Source organism: Arvicanthis niloticus, chromosome 1 (assembly GCF_011762505.2).
Source record: "Arvicanthis niloticus isolate mArvNil1 chromosome 1, mArvNil1.pat.X, whole genome shotgun sequence".
Taxonomy (NCBI): Eukaryota; Metazoa; Chordata; class Mammalia; order Rodentia; family Muridae; genus Arvicanthis; species Arvicanthis niloticus.
The window spans coordinates 98,224,907-98,241,896 of record NC_047658.1 but is presented as its reverse complement, the minus strand read 5'-3'; the positions used below and the strand labels follow the sequence as shown (position 1 = coordinate 98,241,896).

The 16,990-nt window shown below is 43.6% G+C and overlaps 2 protein-coding genes across 2 annotated transcripts; one reads left to right on the top strand and one right to left on the bottom strand.

The window, feature by feature from the left end:
* Nucleotides 1-918: 918 nt before the first annotated feature.
* LOC117697216 (protein FAM24A-like) lies at nucleotides 919-2,107 on the bottom strand. The gene is made up of 2 exons (XM_034488179.2): nucleotides 1,989-2,107; nucleotides 919-1,099 (listed from the first exon to the last, which is right to left on the bottom strand). The coding sequence occupies exons 1-2, from the start codon at nucleotides 2,102-2,104 to the stop codon at nucleotides 919-921; spliced, it is 297 nt and encodes a 98-aa protein (XP_034344070.1). The 5' UTR covers nucleotides 2,105-2,107.
* A 5,014-nt stretch (nucleotides 2,108-7,121) lies between these two features.
* On the top strand, nucleotides 7,122-13,210 carry LOC117723298 (protein FAM24A-like). Its single transcript, XM_034522831.2, has 3 exons — nucleotides 7,122-8,109; nucleotides 11,895-12,030; nucleotides 12,925-13,210. The coding sequence occupies exons 2-3, from the start codon at nucleotides 11,897-11,899 to the stop codon at nucleotides 13,136-13,138; spliced, it is 348 nt and encodes a 115-aa protein (XP_034378722.1). The 5' UTR covers nucleotides 7,122-8,109; nucleotides 11,895-11,896; the 3' UTR covers nucleotides 13,139-13,210.
* The last annotated feature ends 3,780 nt before the right edge of the window (nucleotides 13,211-16,990 follow it).

The following is a 16,990-nucleotide window of genomic DNA, read 5'->3' as shown; positions in this document are numbered from 1 at the left end:
CTCACTGTGTATACAAACCACTCAAGGCCAGGCCACATGCCCAGCAGCAGATGGACAACAAAATGAACTCAATGGTATTTTCGGAGGGCTTTTTGTTTGTTTACTTTCACAATGCTTTGAGATTTCTTTTTTCCTTTTTCTTTTTCTTACACTCTGCTTGTACATTATACTTTCCAACTTTGTAATATTGAGGAGGTTTCCGTGTTTGCTAATGTGTTTGTCTCTGTGTCTGTATGTGTTTCTTGTGTTTTCTTTGACCCTGTTTTTCTGTTCATTTGTTCGGTTTGTTCTATTCAGGTTTATTCGTTATTTTATTATTTATTTCTTTAGATGCCCGTTTGTTTTCTAATGTAGGAGAGCAAGAAAGGATGTGGACTTGAGTGAGTGGAGAGATGGGGAGGCTCTGGGAAGAGTTGGGGGTGGGGAAATTGAACTAAAATCGAAATGAAGGGAAAAAAACAAGAGCAGCATATAACAAAATTCAGGCAGAATTTACCACAGAAAAGCTCATCTCACTTAGAGGCATCATTTTTCTTTTTGGGCACAGGAAGTTTCAGCCTTAAACCTAACTTTAAAAAATGTTGAAAATTATTTTAGACATTTAGTAAAATGATATCCCATCTTTAAAATTGCTTACATGTCCCCTTTGCTTACATTGCAACATAGTAATATTACAGGCTAGTTGCCTCAAGTCTCAAAATGAGTAAAAATTTTAGAATAAAGGACATTATAACCATTACCATCACCAGTTAAAGGTACAGGAGTATTTTGATTATTGTGTGCTTATATAAAGTACATAAATACCATATTAGATAGTAATTAAGAATATAAACATTACAGAAATTGACTTGAAAAATAAAACATTCTACTAAGAAGGAGATACTGATTGTGAAGATTTTTGTGTCCACCATTGCCATGTCAGAGTCCCTCATTTGTGCCACAAAAGCATGGTGGCAGGGAGCCAACATCCTTATAGATGTTACAGTCATCACAACACTGGAGGGGACGACAGGTCTCAGCAATAATGGGCTTGGCCCGGATGATCTTCTCATGGGGGTCCTTGCATGGATCCATGCAGCTTTCAGCCTCCCTTGCGGTTCTTAAGAAAAGACACACAAAACAAGCTTAGAGTTTTCCTTCCCAGTGAGCTCCTTACAATGATGAGGGCTATGGGAGAAAGTCCAGGGTCAGAGCCCATCATACAAGTGACACCAGCCTTGACTTTAAAGCTCTCTGTTCCTTTCCCATCTTTTCCTCTCCTACAATTGCTGTGCATATGAAACCAGGATACCATTACAAGTGAAGGAGAGTGAATTGTACCCCAGTGGCTGCTACAGGCCTGGGAGATGTGGAGATGATGGAGAAGGCACAGCAGTTGGCTGGACTCAGCTCTGGCCCCTACAATCTAAGTCCCTAGTAAGGGACACTCTCACTGCTGACAGCCAGTTTCTCCCATACTTAATTAAAGCTTCTCTCCCAAACTTCAACCATCTCCTGTCTGACTTACATCCCTGTCAGCTGTCCTCCATGGACTCTCTTCTCTTGGCCCACTTCACTTTTCCCAAAGTCATTGGCAATGAATATAGGAACATATGAGCTTCCCTGTACGAGGAGAAGAGCTCACTATGGCCAAGCTCTGTGTGAGGAGGAGGCAGCTCATTCCCAAGGCATCCTCTGGCTTCTCCAGTCTACAGTGCTGAGGATAAAAAGGATGCTCATCCAGGGCCCTGATAAGTGGCTGAAGGTTCACTCCCTGTGTCTAAGAGACAGGAAGAGTGATGCTGGTACCCATGGTGTCCAGGCTGAGAGCAGTCGACTTACTGGTTCACAGTCCCAAGTCAGGAGGAGAACCTTCAGACTTCTGTGCCCACCTGGCCTCACTCTCAAACCTGACAGTGGACTTTGCTCTACAAGTGGCCAATTCGGGAAGAGGTTACCCAGCTCCAGCAGAGAGCCCCAGTGTTGTCCCCTCCGACTCCGAGACTCACTTGAGGGCCTTGGATATTTTCAGGTAAAGACAGAGGACAACAGTTATCAGCACAATTGCAGCAACCAGCAAAGTGCTAGCAATGCCGATCATAATCTTCGTCCTCAAGTCGAACATCTTTCACACCTGGCAAAGAAGTTCAGATGGGCAAGTGGCTTCACTCCCTAAGAGCCACTTGGCCATTCCCCTCCCTCAACTTCCTTCTGTGGAAAAGAAAGAGGCTTATGGAACTCTGCAGGGTGGCCCAAGCTGACCTCAGGTGAGTAAGAGGGTTGATTTGTGTTGAAAAGGGTTGGATATAAAACCCATTTACCAGGCAGTGAAAGGCCCTTGTAAAACAAACAAGCCTGCTCTGGGGCCTCCCCACAAGCCTTCTGAAGTGTGCCCACAGTGAATCAAGTACATTGGGTTAGACCTTTATGGATTCAGGGAATGGCTCTTCAAAGTGTTACTGCCCAAAACTGCTGAGAATGTACAAATCTATTTTCAAAGGGGTGCTTTTAGTGAGGGATGGGGGAAACCCTGAAAACAGACAAACTAGGTTTTGCTATCAGTATTCTGAATGCTTCTAGCCAACCCCTTCCTGAGGCTGTGACAGAGGCTTGCACAGACCATGATCCAGCTTCTCACAAGTCTCTTATGGCTCAGGCTGTCTTGTAGTGGACTATGTGTCTCCCTACTAAACCTTAATCCTCCCACAGAATCCTCTTTTTCTGGAATAAGCAATATGCTTAGTCTAACATCTGAAGCAAGCCCAGAGAGGACAGAAAACAATCTGACTACAAAACATACTTACTAAAGCCATCTGTCCAGCATTAAATTAAGGATAATTATTTAAACACACACACATACATATACACATACACACACACACACACACACACACACACACACACTATCTCAAAATAAAACAACAAAAAACCAGTTTTGGGAATAGAATGTTTCAGAAACCTTCAGTTTCTCAGATTTGAGAAAGAAGGATCTAAATAAACATACCTGTTAGGTCAATTAAGATCCGGGCTGATGTGCCTCACTGTTGGAGGGCTGAGGTCTGCCAGGACTGCTAGAATGTAGCGGCACCAGACCAGCCTGTGTGACATCAATCCACAGCCCTGCCTCCTCAGAATTCCAAATTCCATGTCCAAGCACATTTTTTTTTTTTCTCCAAGAAATATAAATACTATTTGGGATCACTTAAAAGTCTACCATTTGAGAGTCTGCTAATCAAAAGCTGGTTAACTTTCAATTATTTAAAAAGGCAATGGCGGATCAAGGTATTTTAAACATCCGTACAGTTAAAGCCATCCGTGATTGGCAGTGTTTCAGCTGAATAGTGAAACAATGTGAAGATGTTCAAAACTAAGATTCAAGCACACATTCAGTGACACTAGCAGAGTCGCACACTTCATAGTTGAATAGCTACAAATAAAGTTTAAGAGGAAACCTATTTTAGGCAGATTTGTATTATATGATTTTTTTTTTCTTGACTTATTTTTTCAGGCTCCATTTAATTATTTATTTACTTACTAATTTTAATCTAAGGTGACCTGAGAGAAAGTCCCACACCCGCTACTGGGATACTTATTTCTGAAGCTTTGTTCAGATGCAGATTTCTCCCCAGGAACAGAAGTTATTTCTCGATGAGAAAGTTCAGTTTCCAGAGGGATCAAGTTACCTGAGCCAAGTTTTGAATCTGATCAATTGTTACAATTGTCACCTAGACATAGACACCCAATTACACATCTCAGCTGAAAGGAAAAGATATATACAATTTAAGAAAATTCTCTCTCTCTCTCTCTCTCTCTCTCTCTCTCTGTGTGTGTGTGTGTCTGTGTGTGTATAATTTAAAAATTTATGCATATAACATAAAAAATCTAAAACCATATCTGAGACTCAAGGCAGTCTTAACTGTCAACCCTGTAAAGTTAAAAAAAGAAAATATAAACCTCTGACATACAATAGCAAAAAGTATACATCTTTCCCACTTTCTGACTGGACATCCAGGAGTTCAGCTAGCCCTCCTCCAGCCCCAGGAGTGTGATAATGACTAGCTAGGACTTCTAACATGTTGCTGGCTCTTGGGCAGTTTCTGCTGCTGGCAAGCTGTGGGTCTTTGTTCACCTGTCTGTGGGTTAGGGAATGGCTGTCTGTCCTGACTTTGGTTCTATGGCTGTCTTCTGTAGAGTTGCTGATTTTCAGTTCATCCAGCTTCTTGTTGTGAGCATGGGAATGACCCAAGCTCGTCACACAGTTGGAACAAACGGGAAGCAGCCTTGGATTCATTTCTGCCCTGCTTTGGCTGCCCACAGTTGGCCCATCTTCCAGTTCATTGATTCTGTCTTCTGCTTGCTCACATTCACTATTAAGTTCGGCTTAATGTTATTTATATTATAGTTTCCAACTCCATAATTTCTACCAAACTCTTTGTTATAGTTTTCTTTTTTCTACAAATATTCTTCATGATAACATATTTTCTCTTAGTTCTTTAGACATGGCTTTGAACATAATTTTAAAATGGCCAAATTAAATCTTCATCAAAGTAGGGCCGAAGTCTTATTTGGCTTTTTCAAATAGCATTTTGACTGATTTTTTTTTTTTTTTATGGACTCTGCTTCTCAATGATTTATAGTTACTTTTGAAAATTAGATTATTTGTCTCTTTGTTTACTTTTTTCTCATTTTTTTTTAAGACAAGATTTCTCTGTATAGCCCTGGTTATCCTGGAATTTATTCTGAAGCTCACTCTGTAGACCAGATTGAGGCTGGCCTCAAACTGCCACTGCCTCCTGAGTACTAGTATTAAAAGCGTGTGTACCACCACCTTCCAGCCTGAAAACCAGATATTTCAAATGACACAACATGGCATCTTTGAAAATCAGTCTTCTGTCTCCCCAGGACTGCTGTTGTGCCTGTTGTAGTTATGTAGTGTCTTTAGTGACTTTCCCCAGCTGATTCTCTAACATTTGTGTCCTTTGTCATATGTGTCACTGATTTGTCCAGAGGTGGTTAGGCAAAGATTCCTTTAAATTCCTGGAACAAGATCCACAACAAAATCTCCCAGTCATTGCTGAGGGGCTCAGTGTATCCCTAGGCCATCCCTGCAACAAATGAGCCAGGCAGCTGAGAACCACATCTCAGCCCCCTCTTCCTTGGGAAGAGCCTCCAACATCCTCCAGATGGATTAGCTTAGGGCTAGCTCGGACTTTTCTAGGCGTGTTTATAATCCTTCCTAGGCACACAGCTTTATACATGTGCATGGTCTTTAGACTCCCAGGAATATGTCAGAGCTATCCAAAATCCATATCATTTGGGAATCAAGGTGTCAGGTTCAAAGGGAACTCCTTTTCCCCAAATTTCAAAAGGTAGAAGGGACAAATGCCTGTCTGCATTGCCTGTTAGCATACCAGAGCACATGCTGGCCTCAGGAATCCCTCATTGTCACAAGTACCTGTTACACATTTCAAAGTTCTTGCCGGCATCCTAGCTCTTCTCCTCTCCTCCCCTACCCTCAACTCCCCCAGCTCATGGGCTCCCCTCCTCCCAGCTACTCCTCCTTACAACCCTGCTATTTTTCTATGCTCACTCTGTCTTCTGCTCTGTCTCCCTCATCTTCCTTTCTACAATCCTATGCCCTCCCTCTGTGTTCCCCTTTTTCTCTCTGCTCTGCTCTGTTTCTCTTTTGACTAGGTCTAGTCAGCTGGCCATGCTCAGTCTTCTTTCTCTGTCCTAAACTCTTCTGTATGCCTCTGATGGTTTGGTCTCTTATCTACAATAATAATAATAATAATAATAATAATAATAATAATAATAATAATAATAAAACCCTTCCCCTTATCATATATGGAGTCTTCATGTCATCAGTTCACACACTATGGATAATTGTTGCTCAGCCTTCCCTTCAGTCTTATTTTTGTCAACAAGCCAGAGTCATCTGAGAAGAGGGAACATCCAGTTGAGAAAATGCCTCCATCAAATTGGCCTATAGGCAAGTTTGTGGAGGACATAATTCTTGATTGATGATTGATATGGGAGGTCTCATCCCACTGCAGACAGTACCACCTCTGGGCAGGTGGTCTCGAGTTTTAGATAAAACAAGCTGAGTGATCCATGAAGAACAAGCCAGTAAGCAGTGTCCTTCGTGGTCTCTGCTTTGGTTCCTGCCTCCATGTTTCTGCCTTGAGTCCTTTCCTCAGTATCCCTTGAGGATGGGTTATAACCTGTAAGCTAAGAAAATACTTTCCTCTCTTAAGGTTTTTTTTTTTTTTTTTTTTTTTTTTTTTTTTTTTTGGTCAGTATTTCATCACAGCAAAAGAAAAGAAAACTAGAACAGTAGCCAAGGTTTTTGTTTTTCCCAGGCTTACAGTACCAGGCATGCATTTTCTCTTGTGGAGTGGACCTCAACTCCAGTCAGAAAGCAGTTGGTTACCTCCTCCCTCCCCATAATGGTCATGCCACTATTGCTCCAGTGGACACATGGTGCCTGGAAGGTTAGTATTGTAGTATTCAGGGTTCATTGATCTCTTTTCCACTCCAGAGGCCCACAAAGCACCTTCAGGCACTTACAAGCTAGCCAGCAGGAAAAAAAAGTTTTCCTGTCAGTTCCAACTTGGTTTCTCTTCGTTTTGGAAACAAAGTCTGTGGCATCCTTGGCTATAGAGTCTTACCATCCATCCAGTTATGGTGCCTAACCAACAATGTATATCTTTGACTGAATATGAGATTTTTCATTTAATAAGCTATGTTTACTGGAAGTAGCATTATCTACCCATGCTGCATATCTGTTTCAACTTTTTATTTCCTTAAAATCTTACATATTTAGTATATTAGATTTATTTATTTTATCATGTGCTAGTGTGCATACATGTATGTATTCCTGATGCCCAGGGAAGTTAGAAGAGGGCATAGGTTCCCCTGGGACTGGAGTTATAGATGGCAGTTGTAAGCTGCCAAGTGGGTACTGGGAGTAGAACCTGGGTCTTCTGCAAAAGCAACAAGTACTCTAAACTCTTTAGCCCCTCTAAAATTATACTTTAAAAATTACCCACATAGTGGGTCTCCATGAGAACTTTGATGGAGCTTGAGTTTTCACTATCCCCCAATCTTCTCCTCTCCCTCATTCACCTGCTCCCATCCCTGCCTTTAACCCTCAGTATCCTTCCCCTTGTTTTAATATCACATGTTCTACCATTGCCCCCCTCCATTAAGCTGCTTCTCTCCTCTCTTCTGGGCCATATCTGGCTACCTGAACATACAGGTTGAAATTAAACACACAGATCTAAATACTTTAAGCTAGGATCCAGGTATGAGAGAGAAATGCAGTTTATCTTTCTGGGCCTAGGTTATGTCACCAGTATAATGTTCTCTAGTTTCACCTATATTCTTGCACATTCTATTATTTCATCTTTCTTTGCAGCTGACTGCTATTGCATGTGTGCTGCATGTCCATTCTTCCGAATTCAGCAGATGAACATCTAAGCCAATCCCATTTACTACCTTTTGTGAATTTGGAGTTTCTTATGCCTGAAAAGGTTGACATAGTCACTGCTCTTCTTGGCTTCCCTTAGGTTTTTTCCAGAGCAGCAAGGAATACCTTGCACTGTCTTTTCTGGGTTGGAATACCTTGAGGACAGAGAAATATGATTAAAGCAGGTGTCTTATATGTATCAGCCTTTTGGGATCTTTTCCTCTTAACCATAAAGTATATGACACCAATGGGTTTATGATTGAGTTCTTTTACATGACCCCATATTTGTGTAGCTAAAATACAAAGTCTAGCCAGTCTTCTATTATTGGCTTTTTAGAGAAATGAACATTCTAAGACATTGGCTTCCTCACCTTACGTCTCTCTCTCTTTTTTAAACTCTAATTTTACTTTCGATTGACAGTCAAATTCTAAGCTTCTCTGGAAGAAACAGAGTCTGAAAAGGAAAATTAGGAGCTACACATGCTCAGATGGGTTTGGGCAAGTTGTGATGAGGTTTATTTGAGCATGGAATGGAATTCAGAACTCTGTGAAAGAAAGCTGGTATCCAGAGAGTTGATGTCACACAGCATGTGTCTCAGACTAGGGGAGATGTAAGAGCTAACAATGGCTGTCCATTCCAGCAGGCCACCCTTCTGAAAGTAAGCTCTTTAAACTTAGACCTCAATAATTACAATTTCATGTCTGTCTTGGGTAACGTTTTTAATTCTTTAAATGTGGGGAGCCAACAGAAGGCAGCTATCATCCTTGCAGCCATCTTGAGCCATATACCCTGATAAGAGATTTGATTACAATAGCCTATAACAGCTGAGCACACTCTGATAACATCTTGGTTTAGACACCCAGGATCTTTCCTTGGGTGTGTGAGACTTAAAGGTGTGTGACTTAAGGGTGTGACTTAGAGATCGGATTTAGAGACAAGCCCTAAGGGCATGACTTAAAGGCGTGACTTAGAGGCATGGCTTAGAAGTGAGACATATAAAAGGTGAGAGGCAGACAGAAGAGTTCAGTACAACTTACAGTACAACTTGGAACTAGGAATTAGGTTAGAGAGTACAACTTGGAACTAGGAATTAGGTAAGAGAGTACAACTGAGAGTACAACTTGGAGTAGGAATTAGGCATTGAGGAAGAAGACACTTGGACTAGAGAACTCAGAAGAAATTATTATTGTTAGGTATTAGACACTTGGAAGGGAGCTTGGAAAGAAGCTTGGAACTTGGAGGCACCAGGGACTAGGAATTAGGGACTAGGAACTCAAGACTTGGGACTTGGAGAGAAGAAGAGAGACTGAAGAATAAACGGGATTGAATCACACTCTGTCTGGTCTCCATTCCTCAAGTCCGTCCTCACTCTCTCTCTTGCTAAACCCCGACCCTGGGACCAGAGCAGCTTGGGGCAGTGCAGGCTCTAACAGTTTAGCCCCCAAGGCTTTTGGCAGTGCAGGTCCAACATTGATAGAGCGGTCCTCAACATTTTTTGGTGCCCAATGTGGGGCGCCAAAAAATGTTGTGACCTGAGCTGCCCCATGTTTGGGGGCCCAAGTGTCTCGGACTGTATTGTCAGTGTTGGAACTCGCACTGCCAAAAGCCTTGGGGGCTCAATTGTCCTGCACTGTCCCAAGCAGCTCTGGTCCATGGGTTCAGCAAGAGAGAGAGTGAGAATGGACGCAAGGAATGGAGACCAGAGTGTGATTCAATCCTGCTTATTCTTCAGTCTCTCTTCCTAGTCCAAGTCCCAAGTCTTGAGTTCCTAGTCCCTAATTCCTAGTCCTTAGTGCCTCCAAGTTCCAAGTTTCCAGTTCCAAGTTCTCTTCCAAGTGCCTGCTACCTAATGCCTAATAACTAACTCCAAGTTGTACTGTCTAACCTAAGTCCTAGTTCCAAGTTGTACTCTCTGAAGTGTCTGATTCTCTGTTCTTCAAATTGTTCTGAACTCTCCTGTCTGCCTCTCGCCTTTTATATGTCTCACTTCTAAGCCACGCCTCTAAGCCACACCTTTAATCATGCCCTTAGGTCTTGTCTCTAAATCTGATCTCTAAGTCACACCCTTAAGTCACACACCTTTAAGTCTCACACATCCAAGGAAAGATCCTGGGTATCTAAACCAAGATGTTATCAGAGTGTGCTCAGCTGTTGTAGGCTGATGTAATCAAGTCTCTTATCAGGGTATATGGCTCAAGATGGCTGCAAGGATGATAGCTGCCTTCTGTTGGCTCCCCACATTTAAAAATTTCATGTATGTCATGTATGAATATGATGTATCTTAATCATATCTATCCCTCTGCCTTTCATCTCTCATACCCAGAAAGCCTTCTGACATCTTTTTCCTACTCTCATGTCATCTTTTTATTTTTTATAACCAACTGAATCCAATAAGTGCTACCTATGTGCACATAGGTGTGGAGCCATCCATCATGGCACCGGCAAGCTTGTAGTGGCCATATCTCAAAGAAAATTGAGTCTTCTTTTCCCAGAAACACCCAATAGCTGCTGTCTAGGTGTGGAGCCTCAGGAGGCCCTACCCTGTATATACTGAAATTTTAACTGGCTTGATCTTGTGTAGGTTATCACGGCTGCTACAAAACCATGGCCACAAGACAGCAGTACATAGCACTCTTCATGCCACATCCTCTTGCTCTTATATTCTTTCTGCTGCCCCCTTTCCACAATGTTTCCTGAGTCTTAATGTTGGGGGAATCTAAAGTTGATACCATATGTCTCATCTATGCCTTAGCCTCATGGTCACTTATTCTTAGCACTCTAAACAGTTATGAGTGTGGACAATAACTACTGCCCACTGCAGAAACAACCTACTCTGGCTGAAGTGGAGACCAGCATTGGCCTATGGGTATAAATATAAATATGAAAAGGCAGTTTGACATGACCATTTATCAAAATAAGAATATGGATTCCCTCCTAAAGCCCAGACCCCCTTAGTCAAGGTTTTTGACCAGGATTATATTACCAGACATGGATTCCCTCTTGTGGAGCAGGCCTCAAATCCAGTCAGAAAGTAATTGGTTAGTCCCACCCCACATACCAAATAGTAATGCCACTATTGCCTCATACATAATGCCAGGGTACATACTACCTAGCAAGTTAGTGTCGTAGTACACAGGGTCCAGCATCGAGGAAGCCCTCTGATATCTCTCTCTCTCTCTCTCTCTCTCTCTCTCTCTCTCTCTCTCTCTCTCTCTCCCCTCCTCCCTCCCCTTTCCCCTCCCTCTCCTCCCCTCCCCTTTCCCCTCCCTCTCCTCCCCTCCCCTTTCCCCTCCCTCTCCTCCCCTCTCCCTCCCCCTCCCTCTCCTCCCCTTCCCCCTCCCTTTCCTCCCCTCCCCCTCTCTCTCCTCCCTTCCCCTCCCCTCCCCCTCTCTCTCCTCCCTTCCCCTCCCCTCCCCCTCTCTCTCCTCCCTCCCCTCCCCTCCCCTCCCCTCCCCTCCCCTCCCCTCTCCTCTGTACAATACATTCTGGCCCTATAAAAGCCAATAGTCAGGAGAAAGTTTTCTGATCAGTTTGAGATTAATTTCTCTGTTGTGCAACCAAAGTGTGGTGTGTTCTGCAAAAAGATCTAATTATGACAGATAACAAAGAACATTACAATACCTTGGGTTGTGGGGGGGGTCGGTTCTGGGGCCTCCCTGACCAGTAACCCCTAGGGAGTTAATCCATGCTTAGCATTGTTAAGGTTTATTTTATTCATCTAATTGTTGTCTAATTGTATTTTCACCCAGCAATGAAGAATCAGAAAACAGCAAGTCGGTTTCTGTGACCAGAACATCCCCCCCCCCCGCACCCCCTGCCCCCCAATTGATTTTTCTCTGAGAGTGTCAGAGAGTTAAGTTTAAAGAAATTCATTATTCCAAATGAGAAATGTTGAAGATTCCGGTCTTAAAAGAAAAACAACAGCTTTTAATACTTGATTTCCCACCCCTACCCACATTGCCCCTAATACATTGCATTTACAACATGGATTTTCAGGCTCTCAGACTGTTGGACATTCTTGTACAAGACCTCTGAGCTCACGCTCATGGTTCAGATAGTTCTGACTCTGAATGTGAGCATAATTCAGGAGGCCCAGGCATGTGTGCAGGAAGCAACGCTAGTTCTAGAGTAGGCCCATTTATTATTGTCTGTTAATTTCTGCATGTCTGTCCCTCCACTGCCTAGCCTTCTATCTTCAGACAGCTTTTAACTTTCATGCCTCTGGATTTTACATTTTAATCCCTTTTTACATGGAAAACTTCCCTTCTAACTTACCTTGGGCCAGGTAGGACCTCTCTAGAAAGAGTTCATCTGGTTTACAGGTCTAAGTAAGTGTCTGTGTTTGAGGTTCATTTCTCCCTCGCTGAAGGAAGTATGTGATGGCTGATACAGGTGTGTAGGAGGGACACCACATTTACTGCTTGTCTGCACTTCTCTGCACAGGTATGTATAAGCCTTTTGACCTCCGAACAGTGATCATGATCAGCATTGGTGGTGGGATCCTGGCAGCCATGTTTCTACTGATAGTTCTTGTGCTCTGTCTTTACTCCAAAATCTCCAAGGCACTGAATTCATCTGGGTAAGAATGAACAATACCCCCTCTAATGGGGCACTGGGGCCCTCTGCTGGAGCTGGGTAACCTCTTCCCGAATTGGCCACTTGTAGAGCAAAGTCCACTGTCAGGTTTGAGAGTGAGGCCAGGTGGGCACAGAAGTCTGAAGGTTCTCCTCCTGACTTGGGACTGTGAACCAGTAAGTCGACTGCTCTCAGCCTGGACACCATGGGTACCAGCATCACTCTTCCTGTCTCTTAGACACAGGGAGTGAACCTTCAGCCACTTATCAGGGCCCTGGATGAGCATCCTTTTTATCCTCAGCACTGTAGACTGGAGAAGCCAGAGGATGCCTTGGGAATGAGCTGCCTCCTCCTCACACAGAGCTTGGCCATAGTGAGCTCTTCTCCTCGTACAGGGAAGCTCATATGTTCCTATATTCATTGCCAATGACTTTGGGAAAAGTGAAGTGGGCCAAGAGAAGAGAGTCCATGGAGGACAGCTGACAGGGATGTAAGTCAGACAGGAGATGGTTGAAGTTTGGGAGAGAAGCTTTAATTAAGTATGGGAGAAACTGGCTGTCAGCAGTGAGAGTGTCCCTTACTAGGGACTTAGATTGTAGGGGCCAGAGCTGAGTCCAGCCAACTGCTGTGCCTTCTCCATCATCTCCACATCTCCCGGGCCTGTAGCAGCCACTGGGGTACAATTCACTCTCCTTCACTTGTAATGGTATCCTGGTTTCATATGCACAGCAATTGTAGGAGAGGAAAAGATGGGAAAGGAACAGAGAGCTTTAAAGTCAAGGCTGGTGTCACTTGTATGATGGGCTCTGACCCTGGACTTTCTCCCATAGCCCTCATCATTGTAAGGAGCTCACTGGGAAGGAAAACTCTAAGCTTGTTTTGTGTGTCTTTTCTTAAGAACCGCAAGGGAGGCAGATGATGACTGCTTTATTGATCCATACAACAACCCCCATGAGAAGATCATCCGGGCTGAGGCTTGTCATCCCTTCCCGGCCAGCACAGTTGCTGTTGGGAACTGCCATCCCCTCCAGTGTTGTAATGCATATGGTGTCTATGCAGATGTTAGCTCTCTGCCACCTTGCCTTTGTAATAGTGTAAAGGAAGGACTCTGACATGGCACTGGTGAACAAAAGCAAATCTTCGTGATCAATATTTCAATTTCTTAGTAGAATATTTTCTTACACAAGCCAATTTCTATAATGTTTATGTTGTTGTGTACTATCTAACATATTTATGTACTTTTGTATAAATGTACAATAATGAAAACAATCTCTGCCTTTATTATATTTCTTAGTTATATTTCTTATACCACTCTGTGAATTACCGCCCAGGACCAGCCTCAGTCATTTTGGATTTCTGGAGAATGGGAGGGTTGGATTGGTGCAGTCAGAGTGCAAGCTGACAGGTCATCATTGCTGTTCTGAAGCTGTGCTCAGAGACAACTTGCAGTCTCTCTCTCTCTCTCTCTCTCTCTCTCTCTCTCTCTCTTTCTCTTTCTCTCTCTCTTTCTCTCTTTCTGTGTCCCTCAGATTTTTTTCTTTCTCAGGTTTTTTTTCTCTCTCAGATTTTTCTTTTTTTTCCCTCTCTGAGTTCACCTTAGTCTTTTATTGGTTACACACTTCCTTGGTATACAATAATACATAATCAAAAGCCTTTTCAATATTTTCCTCAAGCCCATTGTTTTTCCTGAAAAACCCCATGTAACTTATGTCACCAGAAATCACAATGCACACACAAAGTCACAATTCAGTTTCTGCAAAAGCAAGTTATACATTAACTCTTAACTCTCTGAAAAGCCTCCAAATCACAAGTCATCTGGGCATAAACGTGTGGTTACAGCATTAGCCTGAGAACAGAAAGATGCTAAACAGGTCAGGGTAATGTTCATGTTTTTAACATGTCTAAATTTGCAGACTCTTTTTATTAAGCTCATCCAAATATCTATTTGTACAATGCTTTTCAAACTTATTTCTATATGAAATATTAATTCCTCTTGCAGCTTCCCCCGGTGCTCCTTCACAAGCCTGACTTCTCTTAGAACCTGTACCCTAGTTCCCTTAGGCAGGCAATGCCAAGGGTTCAAATCAATAACGTTTCAGTCTTTCCAGGAAGGTCAGTTCACTAATCCAACAGCCCCCTCACGGGGTCCAAACTCTTCCGCCTGAATGTTTATCTTTTTTATTATACATATATCTTCCTATTTTCCCCAATAATATCTCTCAGTCCAACTATTATTAGAGATCTCCCCTCGTGGGGGCTCTCACCATTGCCCTCTAATCCAGCAGGCCCAGCTGTTTCTTCCTCTGTCTTGTTTCTTGTATTTTATGAACATCCCTGTCCTTAGCGACCCAGCCCACTATTCCTTTTCCTTGGAGATCTTCAATTTTTGTAACCACTAAACTTCAGGTTTCTCAAAAACATTTCTTCCTTCAAATATTTCCTGGTACAACTTAATCATCATGAGCTGGCTAAGATTTCCCAGAGAACAATTAGGGCAGTCATTCTCCACATCCAGAACCTCTCGTCCTGTTATGCCTGGGTTGATTGCTTGAATGGCCAGGGCCAGAGCACTTTTTTGCTATAGACATCAGAGCCGTTTCCTTCTCTAGTAATACCCTCAATCCCTTGCTCAGATTTTTTTTTTTTTAACCAGAGTTGTATTTGAGGACAAATATGGTATAGAAAAAAGCAAACCAGACAGGAATACAAGAAAGAACAACACCATCCGTATAGAGAGCCAGAGATGCGCTACTCAGGTTGACCGTGCTCCTGCAGCTGAAACTGTGTCATGCAGCCACAGTTGCAGCTGTGTCACACCTGACATATTACCTACTATGAGATTTGGGCAAGTAGAAATGTAATATGTTTTTAATAAAAATAGGAAAAAGTACAAAAAAAAAAAAAAAAAAAAAGAAGTGTTGCACTCTTCCAGCAATGGGTGGAAAAGGAAAGTGGATTTCAGGGCACTTGTAACTGTAGCAGCAGTTAGGTGTGGGAAGCTGGGGGAAGGCAGTGCTGCTTTTGAGAGCTTATTCCTCCTCCATCCAGCTTGTCACTCACTGGGAGAGAGGGGGTGCATCCTGGTGGCATAGCTCTCAGGTTACACTGGCTGACATTTAATGTTGGGGCTGACCTTGGTGCCTTCTAAAGACAGGAAATGGAACATAAGGTTGCCTATCTATACCCCACCTGGGAGGTGGAGGATCCCATGCTCAAGGTCATTGGCAACTACATAGTGAGTTTCAGCCTATCTGGGGGGACATTAGACACTTTGGAGGGGTCGGGGAAGGGAGGAGAGGAGAGAGAGAGAGAGATGGAGGGAAGGAGGGAGAGAGAGATGGAGGGAAGGAGGGAGAGAGAGATGGAGGGAAGGAGGGAGAGGGAGAGAGAGAGAGAGAGAGAGAGAGAGAGAGAGAATATATGCATGCTAGCAGATTTCCCCACTGCTGACCACTCAGATCGCACATTTGGTCAGAAGCAGATCACTTTTTTACTGGCCAGTGCTGATTCAGCAGATAAAGTCAATTATACCAAAAACCTGGAACCCAAGACTATAAAGCCCAGGTTCCCTTTGTCACCCTCCAGGCAATAGGGTACACCTCTTCTTTCTCTTCTTTGTATTGAGGCCTCTGTAGCTCCTGCACAGGACAGATGTCTCTCCCTTAACCACCATGAATTTCCTCTCCTTAGCTAGACCTGTGAACACCGCAGATACAGTTAACATAAAGAGCAATTATCTAATGATGGGCTGTCGCCTACTAAAGGGAATTAAAGAGTGGAAAAGCAAATGCTTCCTAGAGGTGGGCAAATGGGGGGCTTCCAGATGGGGCCCCTGCTGCTCTTCAGGAAGCATCTTGCATCCCTGCCCTCATACAATGAGCACTTCAGTCCCAGCTCCATACTGGGCTCCCAGGGGCACTGCCAGGATTCTCACGGTGAGAGAATCTGTCTCTCTTGAGTTTCCAGCACTGCCCTCATTCCTTACTTGGTTTTGATTTCTCTTGTCCACCAGCAAGGTCCTAGTGGGTGGAGAGCAGCTGAGAACCTTCTAACCTCAGCCAGTTGGCAGCTGAATACCTGATCCGGGGAGGCCTGTGGCAGCATGCCCTTACCTAAGGGACTCGGTCTGTTTGGGGTATTGGAAGGGACATCAGGCAGGTGGGACAAGGCATTTGTGGGACTTTGATGTTAGGCAGTAGGTCAGAGCATGCACAGGGCTTTTAGAACCTTTGATCCAGATTGCATTTCATCTCCACTTTGGGAAGCCCCATGACCTCTCCCAGCCAGCAGTTACTTTAATCTTTAATTCAGAGTGGCACTTATATAGGGACCAGAAGGCTCAGAGAAGGTCCTCCCAGCCCATAGAAACCATGACTCATGGCAATGGCACAAAGCAGACTTCTCACCTACCTGAACCCCAGGTATTCTTCATGTCTACCATACCCCTTCCTGGTGGGACTACAAAGCCTTCACATGATCAGGGACAGACGAGCGAGGAGATGCCAGTCCTGGGAAGGAGGAGTGATTGAGGCAAGGCAAGGCCAAGAATGATTATATACAAATATAACTGGTCATGAATACTTCTTAGTAATTAGAAGGATCCACACACAAGTATACCACCCACTACCACATGTCAATACTATGTCCCTGCCTCATATGTGGCTACTTGTGTAGATAGGAATCCAGGAGAGTTGTGTAGGGATCTGGAGAGTTTCCAAGCTCCTTGTGAGAACCACTCCTCAGTACCATTGCAGCTACCTTGTTTTGCAGCCTAGGGAATGGGGCTAATGCCTGACCCAGGGATCACCAAGAGTGGATTCCCTGGGGGGAACTTGCTTCACCTTGATCTTCAAGGAGCTCCTGTGTGTCTTAGTTACTTTTCTGTTGCTAGGATATGACACCATGACCAAGGCAACTTATAGAAGATTGGGGCTTACAGTTTCAGAGTGTGAGTCAGTGACCAT

What these genes read in the sequence shown, in the direction of transcription:
- LOC117697216 (XM_034488179.2), bottom strand. Translation starts at nt 2,104, where the DNA reads ATGTTCGACTTGAGGACGAAGATTATGATCGGCATTGCTAGCACTTTG. An exon ending in AAAATATCCAAGGCCCTCAA is followed by an intron (nt 1,100 to 1,988) that starts GTGAGTCTCGGA and finishes TCTTTTCTTAAG; the next exon opens with AACCGCAAGGGAGGCTGAAA.
- LOC117723298 (XM_034522831.2), top strand. Translation starts at nt 11,897, where the DNA reads ATGTATAAGCCTTTTGACCTCCGAACAGTGATCATGATCAGCATTGGT. An exon ending in AAGGCACTGAATTCATCTGG is followed by an intron (nt 12,031 to 12,924) that starts GTAAGAATGAAC and finishes TCTTTTCTTAAG; the next exon opens with AACCGCAAGGGAGGCAGATG.